At 43.0% G+C, this 17,522-nt stretch overlaps 1 protein-coding gene across 18 annotated transcripts in view; it reads right to left on the reverse strand.

Annotated features, from left to right (window-relative positions):
- LOC139378591 (myotubularin-related protein 5-like) overlaps positions 1–15,718 on the reverse strand; it is a 76,276-nt gene extending 60,558 nt beyond the window's left edge. For 9 of the 18 annotated variants that reach the window (XM_071120900.1, XM_071120899.1, XM_071120905.1 and 6 more), the window contains exon 1: positions 15,497–15,705. In XM_071120900.1, coding sequence (XP_070977001.1) covers positions 15,497–15,551 — 55 coding nt within the window. In that variant the 5' untranslated portion in view covers positions 15,552–15,705. Of the gene's footprint in view, positions 1–15,496 lie in introns of all 18 variants that reach the window. The other 9 variants (XM_071120892.1, XM_071120889.1, XM_071120891.1 and 6 more) reach the window with 4 other exon arrangements.
- Between the last annotated feature and the right edge of the window lie 1,804 nt (positions 15,719–17,522).

Consider the following 17,522-nt stretch of genomic DNA (forward strand, 5'->3'; position numbering starts at 1 on the left):
GTCTCCTCGTGGAGTGCAATGTAATCAGGTGGTTAGAGCGTTGGACTAGTTAACTGTAAGGTTGCAAGATTGAATCCCCGAGCTGACAAGGTAAAAATCTGTCGTTCTGCCCCTGAACAAGGCAGTTAACCCACCGTTCCTAGGCCATCATTGAAAATAAGAATGTGTTCTTAACTGACTTGCCTAGTTAAATAAAGGTGTAAAAAAATATATATATTTAAAAATCGGCCAAACCGGTGTCCAAAAATACCGATTTCTGATTGCTATGAAAACTTGAAATCGGCCCTAATTAATCGGCCATTCCGATTAATCGGTCGACCTCTAATAACGCAGACATCCTGATGTTATACTAGGGAAATTGTATTTACAAAGCTAGGGCTTCCTTGGCCCCAAGTCAGAGCAGGTCAACTGAGACCATGGCCCAGTGAGTCCCAGGAGCCAGGATAAATCAGGGTAAATCTTCAGTGGAAATGGAGTAACTGGGCCCAGTAGTAACATTTCCCTCCATACAAACTTAGTGACCTAAAATGACCTTTGATAATAATAACGTTTCACAATAGACTACAGTTACCATAACAGACACAGTCAGGTACACAACCTGGCAGAGTGATTCCTCTGCCACAAGGTTGAGATATGATATCAGCCTTGGGCAGTGATTGGGGTGGATAGAATAAAATCTAAATTGTATTTGTCACATGCTTCGTAAACAGGTGTCGACTAACAGTGAAATGCTTCATTACGGGCCCTTCCCAACAATGCAGAGAAACATGAGAAATAGTAGAAAAAAAGTAACAGAAGGAAAACCACAATCTGCAATATTAAAGCTGACCCAGCCCCCATTAAAAAAAACACAAGGAATAAATACACAATGAATAACGTTAACTTGGCTATATAGTGCAGATAAGAGTGCTGGTTTATGGCACTGAGTACAAAGCCAGGGTGCAGGACATCCTGCATCTGGTAAAGGTGATATTACCAAGCAGAGCTGAGGGAAGGAGTCTGCCTTAAGACACAGACACAATTCAAGTGTTTGCCGGCCGAGAGTACTTAGCACTTCTGAACAAAGTGGCGGCTATAATTTGCAAAACGGACAAAAATGGCAGCAGTCAGACGCCCAGGCGGGTGGTCCCTTAAATACACTGTGTAGTCAGCAAGCAAACATTTGTGGCAGACAAACAGCACACCATACTTCGGTGCGATGTGTTTTCTTAAGCGCTTTCAGACAGCTAACAGAATGTCGCCTAATAGCTAGCTGGCTACAGCAGGCCACTGTGTTTAGGAGAATGAGGTGCTAGCTAGCTAGCCAACCTGACATACTGTATAGCAAAGATAAATATCATCAGCTAGCTAACTTCATTTTAGCTTGTTATCTTGATGTATTTTTCATTGTAAATTAAAAACACATGCTGCAAATGCATGTGTAGATAACAGGCATGGAGGAGGTCAAACGGATTTGCCTCTTCAGCAGCCAGAAAGGGAGAGAGTAGTCTACTAGCTAGTTAGATTTTACGGGAAGTCATTATTTCTCCTAGAGGGGAAAATGATGAAGACCGACAGAGTCAACAGGAACCACAACAGGCTGCGGAGGGGAGAACGGAGCTAATGGAATGGCATCAAACACCTGCAAACCATGTGTTTAATGTAGGTAGCATTCCACCCATTCTGCTCCAGTCATTATCACGAGCCCTCCTCCCCAATTAAGATGCCACCAACCTCCTGTGATAGCAACATAATAGTCAGGGCTGTCAGCCATAGGCCCACAGTATGATGGCAGTAGTGGCCTTACGGGCATGTGCAACGCACCCTTGTCATTGTACATCTGAAGCATAGAAAAGCTAAACACACATTGTTTGCATATTGTTAATTAAGGTCCCCCCAAAATTCTCCTGCCGACACTGCGTCTGGTGGAAAGTGCACGGTTAGTCTGTCAGTGTACATTCCGTCAGTGTACCAGAGTCATCCTACCCATCACTTCCAGTGTCTCTCCTCCTCCTTTCCATCATACTCTCCCTCTTCTTATTTCCGTCCCCCACTCTCCCTCAGCCTATCAGAGACCATGTGATGAATTGTCAGTGGCTGTGTGCTCAGCCAGCCATCTGGAACGGGACACTCAAGCTGACTTCCTTGACTCCCTGAGTGCTGATGGTGGAATACTAAAGTCTCACTCTGGTTCCAACATTCCCAGGTGCCATTTCAGGATATTTATGTTGCTGAGTTAGTGAAACAGAACAGGCTCTTAGGATTTCCATTAATACATGGCATGGAGGACCACACACACACACACACACACACACACGTTTAGGGATGCTTATAGTGTTTCAGAGGTATTGCTAATGGATCTCCTCTCTGCTGCTGGTTCTGTCTATGTGGGATATCACCGCTTTAAAACACTTTACAACACTCAAGTCATTGGCTCCTTCACTTCATAAAAAAAAAAGATGCCTTTCACTATAGTATTGCATAGAGAATCATGGAAGAGCATGTATGCACACACCCACTGCACAAAAACAAACCACTGTTCAAATAAACATGGTTGTCATAACAATAGTCTCTATGTACTGGACAACAGAGCCTAGAAGCCTGCAATGTAATGAAGCTTACCATGACAATATACACTACCGTTCAAAAGATTTGGGTCACTTAGAAATGTCCTTGTGTTTGAAAGAAAAGCACATTTTGTCCATTAAAATAACATCAAATTGATCAGAAATACAGTGTAGACATTGTTAATGTTGTTATTGACTCTTGTAGCTGGAAACGGCAGATTTTTAAACGGAATATCTACATAGGTAGATATTCGGTGCACAACTGTGCAAGAGGACAAGTACATTAGTGTCTAGTTTTAGAAACAGACACCTCACAAGTCCTCAAATGGCAGCTTCCTCCCGGAGTCACCTCTTCACATTCGAGGTTGATACTGGTGTTTTGCGGGTACTATTTAACAAAGCTGCCAGTTGAGGACTTGTGAGGTGTCTGTTTCTAAAACTAGACACTAATGTACTTGCCCTCTTGCTCAGTTGTGCACCGGGCCTCCCACTCTTTCCATTCTGGTTAGAGACCGTTTGTGCTGTTCTGTGAAGGGAGTAGTACACAGCGTTGTACGATATCTTCAGTTTCTTGGTAATTTCTCGCATGGAATAGCCTTCATTTCTCAGAACAAGAATAGACTGACGAGTTATAGAAGAAAGTACTTTGTTGCTGGCCATTTTGAGCCTGTAATCGAACCCACAAATGCTGATGCTCCAGATACTCAACTAGTCTAAAGGCCAGTGTTATTGCTTCTTTAAATCAGAAAAAAAAAATTCAGCTGTGATAACAATTGCAAAAGGGTTTTCTAATGATCAATTAGCCTTTTAAAATTATAAACTTGGATTAGCTAACACAACGTGCCATTGAAACACAAGAGTGATGGTTGATGATAATGGGCCTTTGTACGCCTATGTAGATATTCCATAAAGAATCTGCTGTTTCCAGCTACAATAGTCATTTACAAGATTAACAATGTCGACACTGTATTTCTGATCAATTTGATGTTATTTTAATGGACAACATATTTTAACCAGGAAACAATAGGCAGGCAACTGTCTGCAAGTCTAAAACATTCAAAGGGACCTGGTCCCTAGAAAGGTCTGTGCTACAAAGGTGTACCAGGCTTGGCCAGCACAGGGTGGCACCAGGTACTAGAGCAATGTCAATGACATGGTCAGATAAATGATTAAACATTACTGGTTTGCCTTACAGTGACAATCAGCAGTTGAAACAATAGTTTTTTCGGTAATAATATGCGGGATGGGGCTGAAAAAAATGCAACCGCTCTCAAATTCATAGACAGAGATATGGAAGGACTGACCATCTGTGATATCAACATTATAGTTACAACCATGTTGAGGATATATAGTGTTTTACTTTGTTTACAAACATTGGCGTAAAACAAGCATATATTTGGGGTTCTGATGGGGTACGACAGTTTAACTAAGCTTATGAGTCTTTTATAAGTTACATTCTTCACGAATCAATTGGTACTAAGTATATCATTCATTTGTTAATCAAAAAATGATGTAGCAACTGCAGATTACCCCTTTAAAGTGGCTGTTGCTATTGGTTTTGGCATTTACCTATGATTTTGCTACTGTTATTCTCAAAACCTACATTTTTGGTGAGCGGTGGCACAACAGGAGCCCTTGCATAATCCTTAGTTAATTCTCCCTGTAGGTGAAAGTTGAACCATTTAGAGTATGGTTGATGGGAAAAGAAGGCCCTGGAGGTACTATCAACATTTACAGTAGAGGGTGTTAACTGCAAACACAAACAAAATTATGATGATTTGAAATATGAATCATAGCTACAGTTCTGGAGAGGCAGTTGGCAGCAGCATGTCAAAATTAAAGTTTGCCTATGCCTGGTGAACTTTTAACACGCAGATATTTTCATGAGTGAGGTTTGCAGGCCATTGATCAGTAGGTCCCACCTGCGAGAGGCCCAGTGACACACTAAGTGTGACACGGTGGAGGTGAAGTGAAACTATGAGCAGGTGATGTTTATTTTGGTCCGTGGTCACAAGGTGAGAAAGTTAGCGGATGTTAGGTGTTGACCGGGTGGTTCTGCTCTTCCAGAGAAGAGGAAATGTCTCACACAGTACTGTAGCGCTTCCCCTAGCATCACAAGGTAGAAGTAGCCACTAGACAGTACTCTAGCACTTCCCCTAGCATCACAAGGTAGAAGTAGCCACTAGACGGTACTGTAATGCTTCCCCTAGCGTCCCAAGGTAGAAGTAACCTCTTGACACCTGACGTGTTGGTAGCAGCCCTGACCATAGTTCTAAGTTCTTTAGACCTCCCCCTTAGAAAGAAAGCTGACATGGAGATTGCCTGTATAGAGACCATTGTAACCTGTAGAGACCATAGTAACCTGTATAGACATCATAGTAACCTGAGTTCTAACTCCTGGTCCTAACTCCAGGGTACCCACAGGGACTGTGCAGGCTTTTGTTCCAGCATTGCACTAACACAACTGATTCCACTAATCATCAAAAGCCCAGTTGATTCATTGAATCAGGTGTGTTACAGGCAGGAACTCTCAAAACTGGGCTCTTGGGCCTAAATTAGATATGGTGAGAGACCCTGATTGTCTTGGCTCAGGCACAACTATGTGAGCTTATCAACAGTGAAACCTCAGCAGAGTGAGTCTGGGCCAACGTGGACAGTCAGGTAGACTAGACTTTAGTTGTCTCCTGGGTGACGAAGTAACAGAGTCTGATGTAAGAGCAGGGTTTCCTTGCAGAGCATTCAGACTGGAGCGTGACTGGAATGTGAACTGAGCCAGGCAGCATGAGGGAATATCAGACACACTACTATCAGCAGGACATGCTGTTGGGTAAAAACTACTGGAGGTGGAGAAAGAGAGGAAGGGAGTGGGGTAGATAGGTGGAGAAAGGTGAGAGGTAAGAAACTGGTGAAGCAGGGACGGAGTTGAAGTTGGGAAGGGGTCCTATGCTGGCAAGGTGCTGAGATTGTGGCCTTAGATCAGGGTTTCCCAAACTGCCCCAGGACCCTTTGTTTTAGCCCTAGCACCACACAGCTGAGTCAATTAATCAAAGCTTGACGATGCGCTGGTTATTTGAATAAGCTGCGTAGTGCTAGGGCAAAAGCCAAAATGTGCACCGGGCGCACTAGGACTGAGTTTGGGAAACCCTGTCTTAGATGACCATGAAACACCGAGTGATCTTGGAGGATATACAAGTTGGAATAGTGACTGGCTGTAGACTGAAAATGATCATGGTCTTGGATGGACAGTCAAGGGTATTCCTGCACTATTGGAGCTAGGAACATAAGCATTTTGCAACACCCGCGATAACATCTACTAAATGTGAATGACCAATCAAATTAGATTTGATGGAAGGCTGATAACGGCTCTCTGTGCGTGTTGTGTTCTTGGCATCAGAACAGACAACAGCTTCTCGCTTTCGTCTCCAAACCACCATGATGTGACAGCTCGTTACCATGGTTACTGCAACTGACAGGTTAAATTAACACACTGTGTGTGTGTCTGCATGGTGACAGGAGGGGAGCTGCTCTGGTGCCTGCCTTCACATTACATCACTTATCCTTAGCACATAGGTCATGATTTTATCTAATCTTCATAGTTTCAACATGATCAAATATGTATCGACCCGATTTTTAAAAAAAGACAGCAGGACACTAACAAGGTTAGCGTGACATGGTTACTGCACTGGGCAGCTCTGCATTTTTCAGGCTCCTGAGGCCAAACCACACATGGCCAGAGAAGTGGATCCATTACAGGCCCGATGCACAATGCACTCTTTCTCCCTCGCACACATAAACAACATGATATCATTTTCAAGCCTATCACCACACCCACTCACACTGTCCTCTCTCTATGCTGCACACACACACACTGTGTTGATGTGTAATATGAATAAGTGAGAGTCACTCTCTCTGATTAAAAGCAGCAGTGCAGGCCCAGACCTCTACTTGGCTCAGAGACACTGGGTGGGATGCAATGTGACTGGTCACTGGAGAGTATGGCAACAAATAAATCGAATCCAAATATCTCTATAATGTTTTGTTTTTTCCCAGAATTTGTAAATAGTAGTCAGCAGGGAAAAAAAATAATCACTAGGCAAAAAAAAGATTAGCCCAATCCATTTTAAAGCAATCTCTACCAGCAACCAACACTGGCTTGCAGACAGACCAAAAAGGGAAACCACCATTGCCATGGTGACCATGAGGGTCATTTTCTTTGTGGGGAAAAAACACATCCTTCCTGCTAAACTTATAGCCCTCTTTGTCAGCCCCCTCCCCAAACCCCCAAAACAAAAACACAGCCTTTCAAGGAGAGGAAATACGAGAGCGAGAGAGAAGGTTGTCCCCCAAATGGCACCCTATGTAGGTAAAAAATGCACGTCATGGTCAAAAGTTGTGCACTACATAGAGAATATGGTACCATTCAGACAAGAGAGATGTGGCCAACAAGTATTCACTTTAACTTTTCCCTTTTTGTTTTGCAGCAAAACAGTCAAGGTTCACCTCCAAATATGGTCAACTGATAAACATATATTTTTTTTTTAATTACTCGCTTCCTTTGCAGTCGTCTGCACTTGTCTCTGAGGTCTGTTTCCTTCTCCTCCTACTCTACTACTTTCTGGCAATGACCACCAACACACACACGGGTAAACTTTCCAATGAATCTAAGCACTGTGATGTCAGAGGTCAGACTTTTTTCTAATACCAAACTAGGTGCCTGTTCTGTATCAGACTTCTCCATTTGATCCCCTGTCTTTTCTACATTACCGGTATGGAAATACAGCAGCCTACAGTATCTACCTGCCCTGTCTCAAAGCCCTTAGTGCCCTGGTATAGAAATAGTGTTTTGGCTTTCACTTATCTTGGACGGGGTCAGGTTTGGGGAGAACTGATCATGCAACAGTTCATAAGCGTCACATTCCTTGTGGAGCATGGCACACACACACACATTGAACTACTCACGCACAACACACTCCTGGCCAGCCAGCAGCAGCAGCACAGTCTGTTAGGTGACAAGCTACTAAACTAGTGTTGCCCACATATCACATTTACATCACAGCTGTATGCAGACAGACTAGGGGGGAAAGGATCCAAATATCTCCAACTTTAATCAGTGACAATCTTCAGCATGTTAGCACAGTGCTATGCTATGCTAACGGCAATAGCCTACAGTTTTTAGGCCTGTAGTGGTCAGTGACCTCTAGAGCAGGGATCATCAACAAGGCTAGGGCGGTATACCATATATACCCTATACCGTGGTATTTTGAAAAAGTGACAGGATGGTTTTTCAATCTCTTTGTGAAGTTTAATAAATGTATATATTTATTGGTGCGGTCTTTAAAACTTCAGGCTAGGGTCTATTTTTCCTCCACTTCCTGTCTGACTGACATGCCCATAGTAAACTGTTGTCTGTTACTCAGGCCCAGAAGCCAGGATATGCATATCATTGGTACCATTTGATAGAAAACACTTTGAAGTTTGTAGAAATGTTAAAATAATTTATGAGATTATAACACAATTGATATGGTAGGAGAAAATCCAAAGAAAAACCAACCAGAATTGTTTTGTTTTTTTGAGAGGCATGCTCTTTCATTGGAAAGCTATGGGTCCTATGCAATTCCAGCTCCCAGATTGCAATTCCTATGGCTTCCACTAGATATCAATAGTCTTTGTTCAAGGTTTCAAGCTTGTTTCTTTTTGAGTTTTGGTACATGGAGTCAGAGTTGGAAATCAGTCTTGTGCGCACGCGCGATGAAGAGGATGCACACTTGCTAATTTAGCTTTTCTATTGAACATACTTCTTTCCGTATGAAATATTATAGTTTAATTACATTTTAGGGTACCCGAGGATTGAATAGAAATGTATTTTGACTTGTTTTAACTTCTTATGGCTTGGGGGCAGTATTTCGACATCTGGATGAGAAGCGTGCCAAAAGTAAACTGCCTATTAGTCAGGCCCAGAAGCTAGGATATGCATATGGTAGAAGTGGATAGAAAACACTCTAAAGTTTCCAAAACTGTTCAAATAATATCTGTGAGTATAACATAACTAATATGGCGGGCAAAAACCTGAGGAAAATCCATCCAGGAAGTGGGATTTTTGTTTTTATGCGGGTACTTTTCAATTTAATGCCTATAGAGAACCTAATGGGTTCGGACCCATATTGCAGTTCATATGGCTTCCACTAGATGTCAACAGTCTTTAGACATTGTTTCTGGCTTGTTTTCTGAAAAATGAAGAAGAATGAGACCTTTCTGTCAGTGGACTGAGGAAGAATGCAGAGCTGGTTTTTCCTTTCTATTGAAAGGAACGAGCTGGGACTCGTGACTGCAACCATATGAAGATCTTCAAAGGTAAGTGATTATTTCTGACTTTTGTAATTCCTTTACTTGGTTGTAAAATGCTTGTATGCTTTTGTAAGCGGGGCGCTGTGCTCAGATAATCGCATGGTATGCTTTCGCCGTAAAGCCTTTTTGAAATCTGCGGCTGGATTAACAAGAAGTTCATCTTTAACCTCTTGATCCTACTTGAGACGCAGACGTCTCAAGTAGGCACCTGGAAATGCAAATGCGCTAAATGCTAAATGTACTCGTTAAAACTCAAACGTTCATTAAAATACACATGCAGGGTATTGAATTAAAGCTACACTCGTTGTGAATCTAGCCAACAAGTCAGATTTTTAAAATGCTTTTCGGCAAAAGCATGAGAAGCTATTATCTGATAGCATGCAACACCCCCAATATACCTGAAGGGGACGTAAAGAAAAGAATTAGCGTAGCCGGCGCTACACAAAAACGCAGAAATAAAATATAAAACATTCATTACCTTTGATGATATTCTTTGTTGGCACTCCTATATGTCCCATAAACATCACAAATTGGTATTTTTCCCGATTAAATCCGTCCAAGTATGCCCAAAATATCCATTTGTATAGCCTGTCTGCTTCAGGAAAAAAGCTCTCTTCCAACACGCAACGTCATTTTAAAAAATTATATAAGTTGCCTATATTCTTTGACAAAACACTTCAACCTACTTTTGTAACACAACTGTAGGTATTTGTAAACGTTAATAAGCGATCAAATTGATCACTGGGCGATCTGTATTCAATAGCAGCTACTCAAGAAAACAATGTCCATTTTTCAATCTTCCAAAATCGATTGTTGTAGGCTGGATGGAATGACGGATCTATTGGTAATATCTCAAAGGATTTTTGTCAATGAAAATTACGTTTTTGGCGACATCGTGTGGAAGCTGTAGGAATTGCATCCATGTCCATATTACATTTGGTTTCCTTTAAACAATATATGAAAGGGGCGCATGGATACTTTTTTCAGCTTTCAGTGACCAGTTTTTCTTGCGCTTTTCGATGAAACACACGCTCTGTTATAGTCACAGCCGTGATTTAACCAGTTTTAGAAACTTCAGAGTGTTTTCTATCCACACATACTAATCATATGCATATACTATATTCCTGGCATGAGTAGCAGGACGCTGAAATGTTGCGCGATTTTTAACAGAATGTTCGAAAAAGGAGGGGGTAGGATGAAGAGGTTGCCTAGTTTAAATAAAGGTGACATTTTTTAAATGATGTGAGCTACACATAAAATTATACTTCAAGGAAAAATTGTCTATGTTTGCGGCCAGGGAGCACGTACCTGGGGTCAATTAAATTGATAAGCATCTTGAAACCTTCCTTTTCGACTGTGCTAATTGGTAGCATGTCCAATGCAATGCATTGTCATCGCTCGCTTTGTGACTGACAGGCACCTATCCTATTATTAGATCACTAGAAGATGCAGATCTTTCTTTCTAGCGGGCGATGGCTTGACGGACTAGAGAATTGAAACTTAAATGAAAAGTAGCCTACTTAATACAATGGCAACAGTAAACAGGTCGTCCCCCACAAATGATGCAACGGCCCCCTTCGGGACAATCCTTGTAATTTGGTAAATGACAAATCTCTATGGCATGATGCATCATTCATTAGGTACTAGACTGGAAAATATTGCGTCGAGAGACCGTTGTCCATAGATGCCACATATCAAGTTTGGTGCAGATCGGTCATTAGGTGCCAGAAGAGTAGTGTTTTAAGTGTTTTTCAAGAAATTCTGAACCATAATGGCAGACCTTATGGGACATTGGGATAAATGTGTTCCTTGTGAGGAGAAGGACATCTGTACCAAATTTCATGAGTTTAGGTCCTTTCAAAGTTTGCATTTTCAATATCGTTATAGCATCACCACCTGGAAAATGTGTGTAATTTTGTAAATGCCATATCTATATGGCAAGAAGCATCATTCACCAAGTTTCGTCAAAATCGTGTCAGCTATCACGTGTGACTAACGTACGGACAAAAGCACAAACAGCCTGCTGAAAATTAGTCTGTAACCCGCTGATTAGCCGCCGGCCGGCGCTACTGGAAAATGCTGCCAAGTAGACAGACGGGTACAGAGACACAGATAAAAGAGCCAGTGGACCACACTTTGAGGAACACAGTACATTTACATATTAATAGACAATCATATCTGGAGTGACCTACAAGGATGGGTGCATACAAAAAACAGCAGGGGTGGGGGGTGAACAACACACAGTAATAACCTGGAACCCAGAAATCAAACAGCTTTCCCTGGGAAAGGGAAGGGGGTGGGGTTGACAACTGTTAAAAAAATAAATAAAAAATGTAATCATCCATTCACCAGAGATGAATAATCATCCATCAGGATCAACCTTTTCTGGCCCAGGACCAATCAGCATTGCTTCCTATGTCCCTTTCAACCAATCAGATGATGTGTGCGGGATTAGGCCAAACACAGTGGGCCACCAGATTATAATTCCTTTCTTTGATGGCAACGATGAAGAAGGGGAGGGGGTCTTGATCATAGATAAAACTGTACTGGCCTAAGAGACAATCTAGTCCCACCGCTGATATACCCTGGGGGGGATTGGAACGATTACTCCTCTAATCCCAGGCTGACTGGGAACAGGATTGCCCCAGTCCTGCCCTGAGGGGTAACAGCAGGAGGAGAGGATGCGTGAGGGGGATAAATTCTCCAAATTCCATGGAAGGCCATCAAAGCAAAACAGGGCTGGGAATTGCCAGAGACCTCACGATAGAATAGTATCACAATATTTAGGTACCAATACAATATGTAATGCGATTCTAAACAATTGACTCCCTATTTAAAAAGTAGATTGAGAACAAGCTATGAAGGAAAAATACTGGAGTATTGGTGCAGGTACAGCCTACTAGCGCAAAAATAATATTGTGAAATTTGCAAAGCAATAAAATGCATCGTCAAATAATATCCCAATATGTAACTGTATCCATTTTTATCCCCATCACTAGCTTCAAGAAATGGGTCACTGGGGTCAGGCTGCAGGGCCCTGGGGCACTCGTCTGCCTCCTGAACAAGGAGCATTCATTTCAGCAGACAGACAGCGATGAAACAGTCACACGCACACACAAGCACACAGCCCCGGGCTGGGGCAGGGACATAAACAAAAGTCCTTCACTAGAAGAGCAGTAGGCTTACATCCAGGTCAGAGCAGGGACCAGAGAGTCACTTTACATCATGTCTGCAGGGAGAGAAGTATCCGGCCAAAGCCCTGAGAGACACCAGACCAGCCAGTATTCAGTGTAGTTTCACACCGAGACAAGCAGTGTTTGTTTACAGCCTAACAGACAGGGAAGCAGTAACGTTACCAAGATACCATGGCATGATGAGTCCCATGGTAGAGACATTCCGACACACACACACAGCTCTGTCCCCCTTCCAGCAGCACCCCCGTCCCCTATGAAAGACAGATTGTGAGGTCTATTTCTGGAAGCCCTGAGTGGCTGCACCCTGGCCTGCTCTAGAACCAGGGGGGAAGTGGTAGCCCACAGATCGAGACGAGAGGAGTGCTGGCAAGATCCCAGCACTCCTCTCTCTCATGTCCTTTTCCACTGCAATGGTTGTTGTGGTGTTTCAGTCTCACTCTAACGGTCTCTAAATGTAAAGCTAATTCAAATCGTCCAGCAAAACATAGGCATATCTATGCACCTGACCTAAAGAAGCATTGGGTGAATCTCCTGGCTGTCAATGACAAGAATGCTGCTCACTTGTCGATGATAGGTATTTTGTTTTATAATGAATTGGACAATACTACAGTAGGTGGCATTCTTCATGTTTCTCTCCTCTATACAGATCTGTGTACCTCTAGCTGAGCTGCATGCTGTTGTAAAGGGAGCAGAGGCACAACGCTGAGCTCTGGTCCAGGCTCTCTCACAGTGCCAGAGTTGTCACTTCTGGGTGAAAAACAACTGCTGTGAATTCTGTCTAGTCCCCCACTGCTGCATACACAAACAGTAACACTCCTCCAACTGCCTGGGAGGGAAGAAGAAAAGGGGTCAGAACGGAGAGCAGTGTGTGTTGCAGCTGATCATGGAATGAGACCTTGGCTTCCACAAAATTACATACAGCTCCCCACCCCCCCCCCCCTCCTCATCTCCCAGTTTTCATAGAACACAGACACACAACAGAGGGACAACCTGGATTCTCGCTCTAAACACATCTCCCAAGAGTCCTCTCTCCTATTTCCTGTTTGGGCCGGGAGCCCCGCGGACGGAGTATCCGATTCGCCGCAGTGTTCTCAGCACAAAAGGGGACGGCTGTCAAAACAGAGCTACACAAGAAGCCCCAGTCAGGCTGACCATATCCCGGCCATTTTGGCTCTCCATGTGAAGTCTATCTGATCGATGAGAGTTTGGGTTGAGCACAACTATCAGGCTACCTGACACCTTAGTGACTAATGGGGTGTGTGAATGGGAGCTGTAGGCAGTGGTCATCAGGGCAGGGGCGTGCCCTACAACCACAACATTGACTGTAAACAGTACAGTAGCAAAACCTGCCCCACAGGGTGCAGAGAGGTTTTGTTTCTCTGGATATCCTCTTCTAATAATTCAACTGATGAATGCTTTACATTGTACACTGTCGACTCTAATTCTAAGCATGGTCACATGCAATTAAAAGGATGGGTGTTTGCAGGTAAAAGCTTTTCTCCATCACTGAATGTTATGTTGATGATGTAACCCCCCAGGAAGCATCTTCTCTAGAAATACAGTGATATTTCAACAACTCAGACAGTGGAAGTAACTTGCAAACACAGATGAGCTCACACACCCAACCTGTTAGTCAGCAGTTGTGAAACATTCCAGGCCTGTGTAAATGTGTCAGTCAAAACACAGATGAAGCAACACCTCCACATCTGTGCTTTCAGGACATGGCAGGACTACAGCTCTGTCAAAATGTCAGGGAGCACCAAGCTCTCTCTGGTATGCGAGAATGATGTCAGAAGACAATGTCATTGCCCCTGGGAGCATGCGTCAGCCTAACAGAATAAAGAGTATCAAACTGGAGTATCGATCTGATTGCAGAAGAGTGGGTAGCCACTTTAGGTAATGAGTATGGGGTCAGTGTTCAGGAACAGGGGGTAAGACTAAAATAAGCTTGTGTTGCTGAAAAGTAAAATGCATACTTTAAAGAATAAAATGTCAGATGCATATGTTGCAGCAAGTTATTTACTATGCATGTATTTATTAAGCATTGGGCTGCTGTAAAAGGGTTTCAACAACTCCGTATTGGGTACGGAGACCTCGTTTCTCCTTGATCACCTCAGCGCTTGGGGTTTTACTGTCTGCTTCCCAGATGCTTTACAGGCCTAGTCTGCATTCAGCAGCAAGAACAGCAGGGTAGATACAGGAAGGAGAGACATTCTGCAGTGTGTGCAACATCCACATCATAACATCCTGCCACTCCACCTTGCAGGGATTGGCCCCTTCAAAGACAGACATGCATTAAATGTATGTAAAGAAAAACTAAATGTTCGTTGTCCAACCTCAACCTTCCAACCAAGAAACAAGTACACAAGCCAGTTCTTGCTTGATTTTAGACGCTGAGAACTTGTCATGCTACGATGTTTCCGCATGCTCCATCTAAATAAGTCATAAACAGAATCCATTCTATAAATAAAAGACGTTACAAGTTTCCAAATAGCTTAATATATTCATCGGATAAAGCGGCTTTAATATTTCATGATGAACAGGCCATTATACCGCACAGATCTAGGACACCGCACAAACCGGGGGAGCGTCAGATAACGGTCCCAAACGCTCAGCGTCCGAAACACAACAGGAAGAAAACTGAGCATCTACTGGCCTCGGTTCCGGCCGCTCTGGTTCAAGTGGCTTGGGGAGGGGCAAAGCCATCTAGGTTAGTCCACAAACAAAAACAGACAAAGAAAACAACCAACAATACTTTCATTTCTAAAACATACGTTAGTTTTTCACAAGCATTGGCAATAAAAATAAAAAAAATAGTACGCTTATCAAGCAAAGATTTGCTTTGCTTCTCAGAATGACCAACTGGTCCTTATAATTTCGACCTCATCATGTAAAATATCGACACGAATGTGTGACGTTTGCTTTACTAGCTCATTCCTGTTAGCTTGGCGAGGTGACAGAAAATGGTTTTGCTTTAGTTAACAAGTTGATTTAATAAATCCGTATTAACTAGAAGTCTACTCTAACCAACGCCGCCAACAAGTCGTTAGCTAGCAAGCTAACAAGAATCCTTCACCAAGCTAGTTAGCTGGCAATTTCACTTCAGTTATTCGTTTGCTAGATATGACTATGAAAATGATGAATGACAGAAAAAAAAATGGAATGCAGACATTCACTCAAACTCTTTCCTCGTGGTTTGAAATGACACCAGACGAGAGGCCTTTGACATCCGCGATTTATAGTTCAGTGCTCTGCCGGATAAGACACCCCACTACTGTGGGACGCCGTTTTGTCCCGGCCCGTCCCCGCCTCCCTTTCCTCCGCCTCCTCATGTTTTCCAGGGCTGAACCGCGGCTAATACGCCAGCATTAGCTAGCTAGCACTTAGGAAAATAGCTAGCCCAAAACTCACCTCTCTTATCGAGGTCGTAACCGACCACCACGAAGTAGTCGGCGAGCCTGGCCATCTCGGAGTTCACGGAGACAGGCCTTGATTGCGGTATCCTTTCCCTTTACCGTCGATATTCCATTCACATTCTGTTGGCGAAAGACACATCACGGGCGACAGTAGCATCCTTCCTGCTGTATCCTGCCGCCATACCGTCAGTATGCCTTGAGCTGACAGCGGAGTGTGATGAGTCTGCGCACTGGGTTACAGGGAGGGGCGCACGGCAAGAATGTCCCACGACGTCCCATTAATGAATGTAGTTGGGTGTAGATCTCTTGCAAAAAAACTATAACCACTATTGCCTAGAAATGCAACACGTTGCTAGCTAGATGCTGACAATTATGTTACTGAAAACATGCAATATTTGCGGTAGAATGATTCTGAACAATTAGTGTATTTAGCATGCATCAATAACATCTTGGCTACAAGGCAAGGTACTTATGTAGTCTACCAATGCACATCAACATATCAAATAAACACGTTGAAACAAGTCTTTGACAGCCCAAATTGACTTTTTACAGTGAAAATGACAAAACTGTATCATAACCTTTCTGTGCACTCACTGTCAATCTTTTGGTTATCTAAACTAGAGACCAGATCTTCCTCATATCTGTCACAAGTGTTCCCCAGCCCGCATGTCATTGCTGAAATTACTCTGGAATCAGAGGGTCTGCCAGAACTGATCAGAGGACAGCCCACAGGAATGCCTGCTTTCGCAGTGTGTGTGTGGTCAAAACAGATGGTAGCCCATATAGGTGAAATGTAATCTTGGACTATACAGAAAATAATCTGTATTAAATAGGATTTATAAATGTTCAGTTTTCCGCAGTATGCTTGTATGAGAGAGAGGGAGATTAAATAGAACATCACCTCTGTGTGCAGTTGAATAGCCAGTGTGATCCTAACCACAAGCGTCACTCGCATTGTCTCCTCATGATCGCCTGAACAGAACTAAAGTACCTGTTACACAATACATTCATGCCCATGTCAAATTCCAGCGTAAAACTGCAGAGCACTTGACATTGTTACATGACATTTATCCATCCTCTGAAACAGAGGCCCTGTTTCGTGCAGCCTGCTGTCCTTGGCTGCTGGCACCATAACACCACTGAGAAAATTCCAACACTTCCTGCACTGTGACCTTTGACCCAAAGTACTTAACACTCCAGGATTAAAAACCAGGCATGGCTCTTAAGCATTTTTGTTTTTTGTTTTTGTTTTGTATAGCCTTCTCTCTTACTGCACTTGGTATCCCCCCCCTTGACTTAGAATGATAGACTGTCACTGTGGGTGGTTGGCAAAAAAATGTATGTCAAGAAGCACCCTATACCTTCCCCCTTCAGTGAGCACAGTGTCAACCCGATAGCATATACTGTAGATAAATCATTGTTGACAATAGTGTGATGCTATTTTCCTATGCCTGTAGTGAGTCAGGTCAAGGGGGATGGTCTATGCTTCTTACAGCTGACGGGACACATGGCCTTGAACTTCAATTGACAAACTGCCAGTAGGAAGGAGGGAGGGAAACACACAAGATCCATCTCCTTGGCTTTCCTGGTTGAGCACTAGGTTTTAAGGTAGCAATATTCACTGCCCTGTTAACTGCAGTAACCCTGCTGGTGCTTAAATAAAGGTGTTGTAGATACAGAGAGACCTGAGAGAAAGACCTAGAGCCTTCTGGCCTTAGTTACAATGGATACACTGATCAAGTTCCCCCACAATGCCTTGAGAAAGACAAATCAAATTAAATTGTATTTGTCACGTGCCAAATACAACAGGTATCTTAGACCTTACAGTGAAATGCTTACTTACATTCCCTTAACCAACAATGCAGTTTTAAGAAAACTAAGTGGTAAATAAAAAAGAGATAACTAAAACATTTGAAATTAAAATAACAAATAATTAAAGAGCAGCAGTAAAATATCAATAGCGAGGCTATATACAGGGGGTACCAGTACAGAGTCAATGTGCGGGGGCACCGGTTAGTCGA

The sequence above is a fragment of the Oncorhynchus clarkii genome, chromosome 21 (assembly GCF_045791955.1).
Source record: "Oncorhynchus clarkii lewisi isolate Uvic-CL-2024 chromosome 21, UVic_Ocla_1.0, whole genome shotgun sequence".
Classification (NCBI taxonomy): Eukaryota; Metazoa; Chordata; class Actinopteri; order Salmoniformes; family Salmonidae; genus Oncorhynchus; species Oncorhynchus clarkii.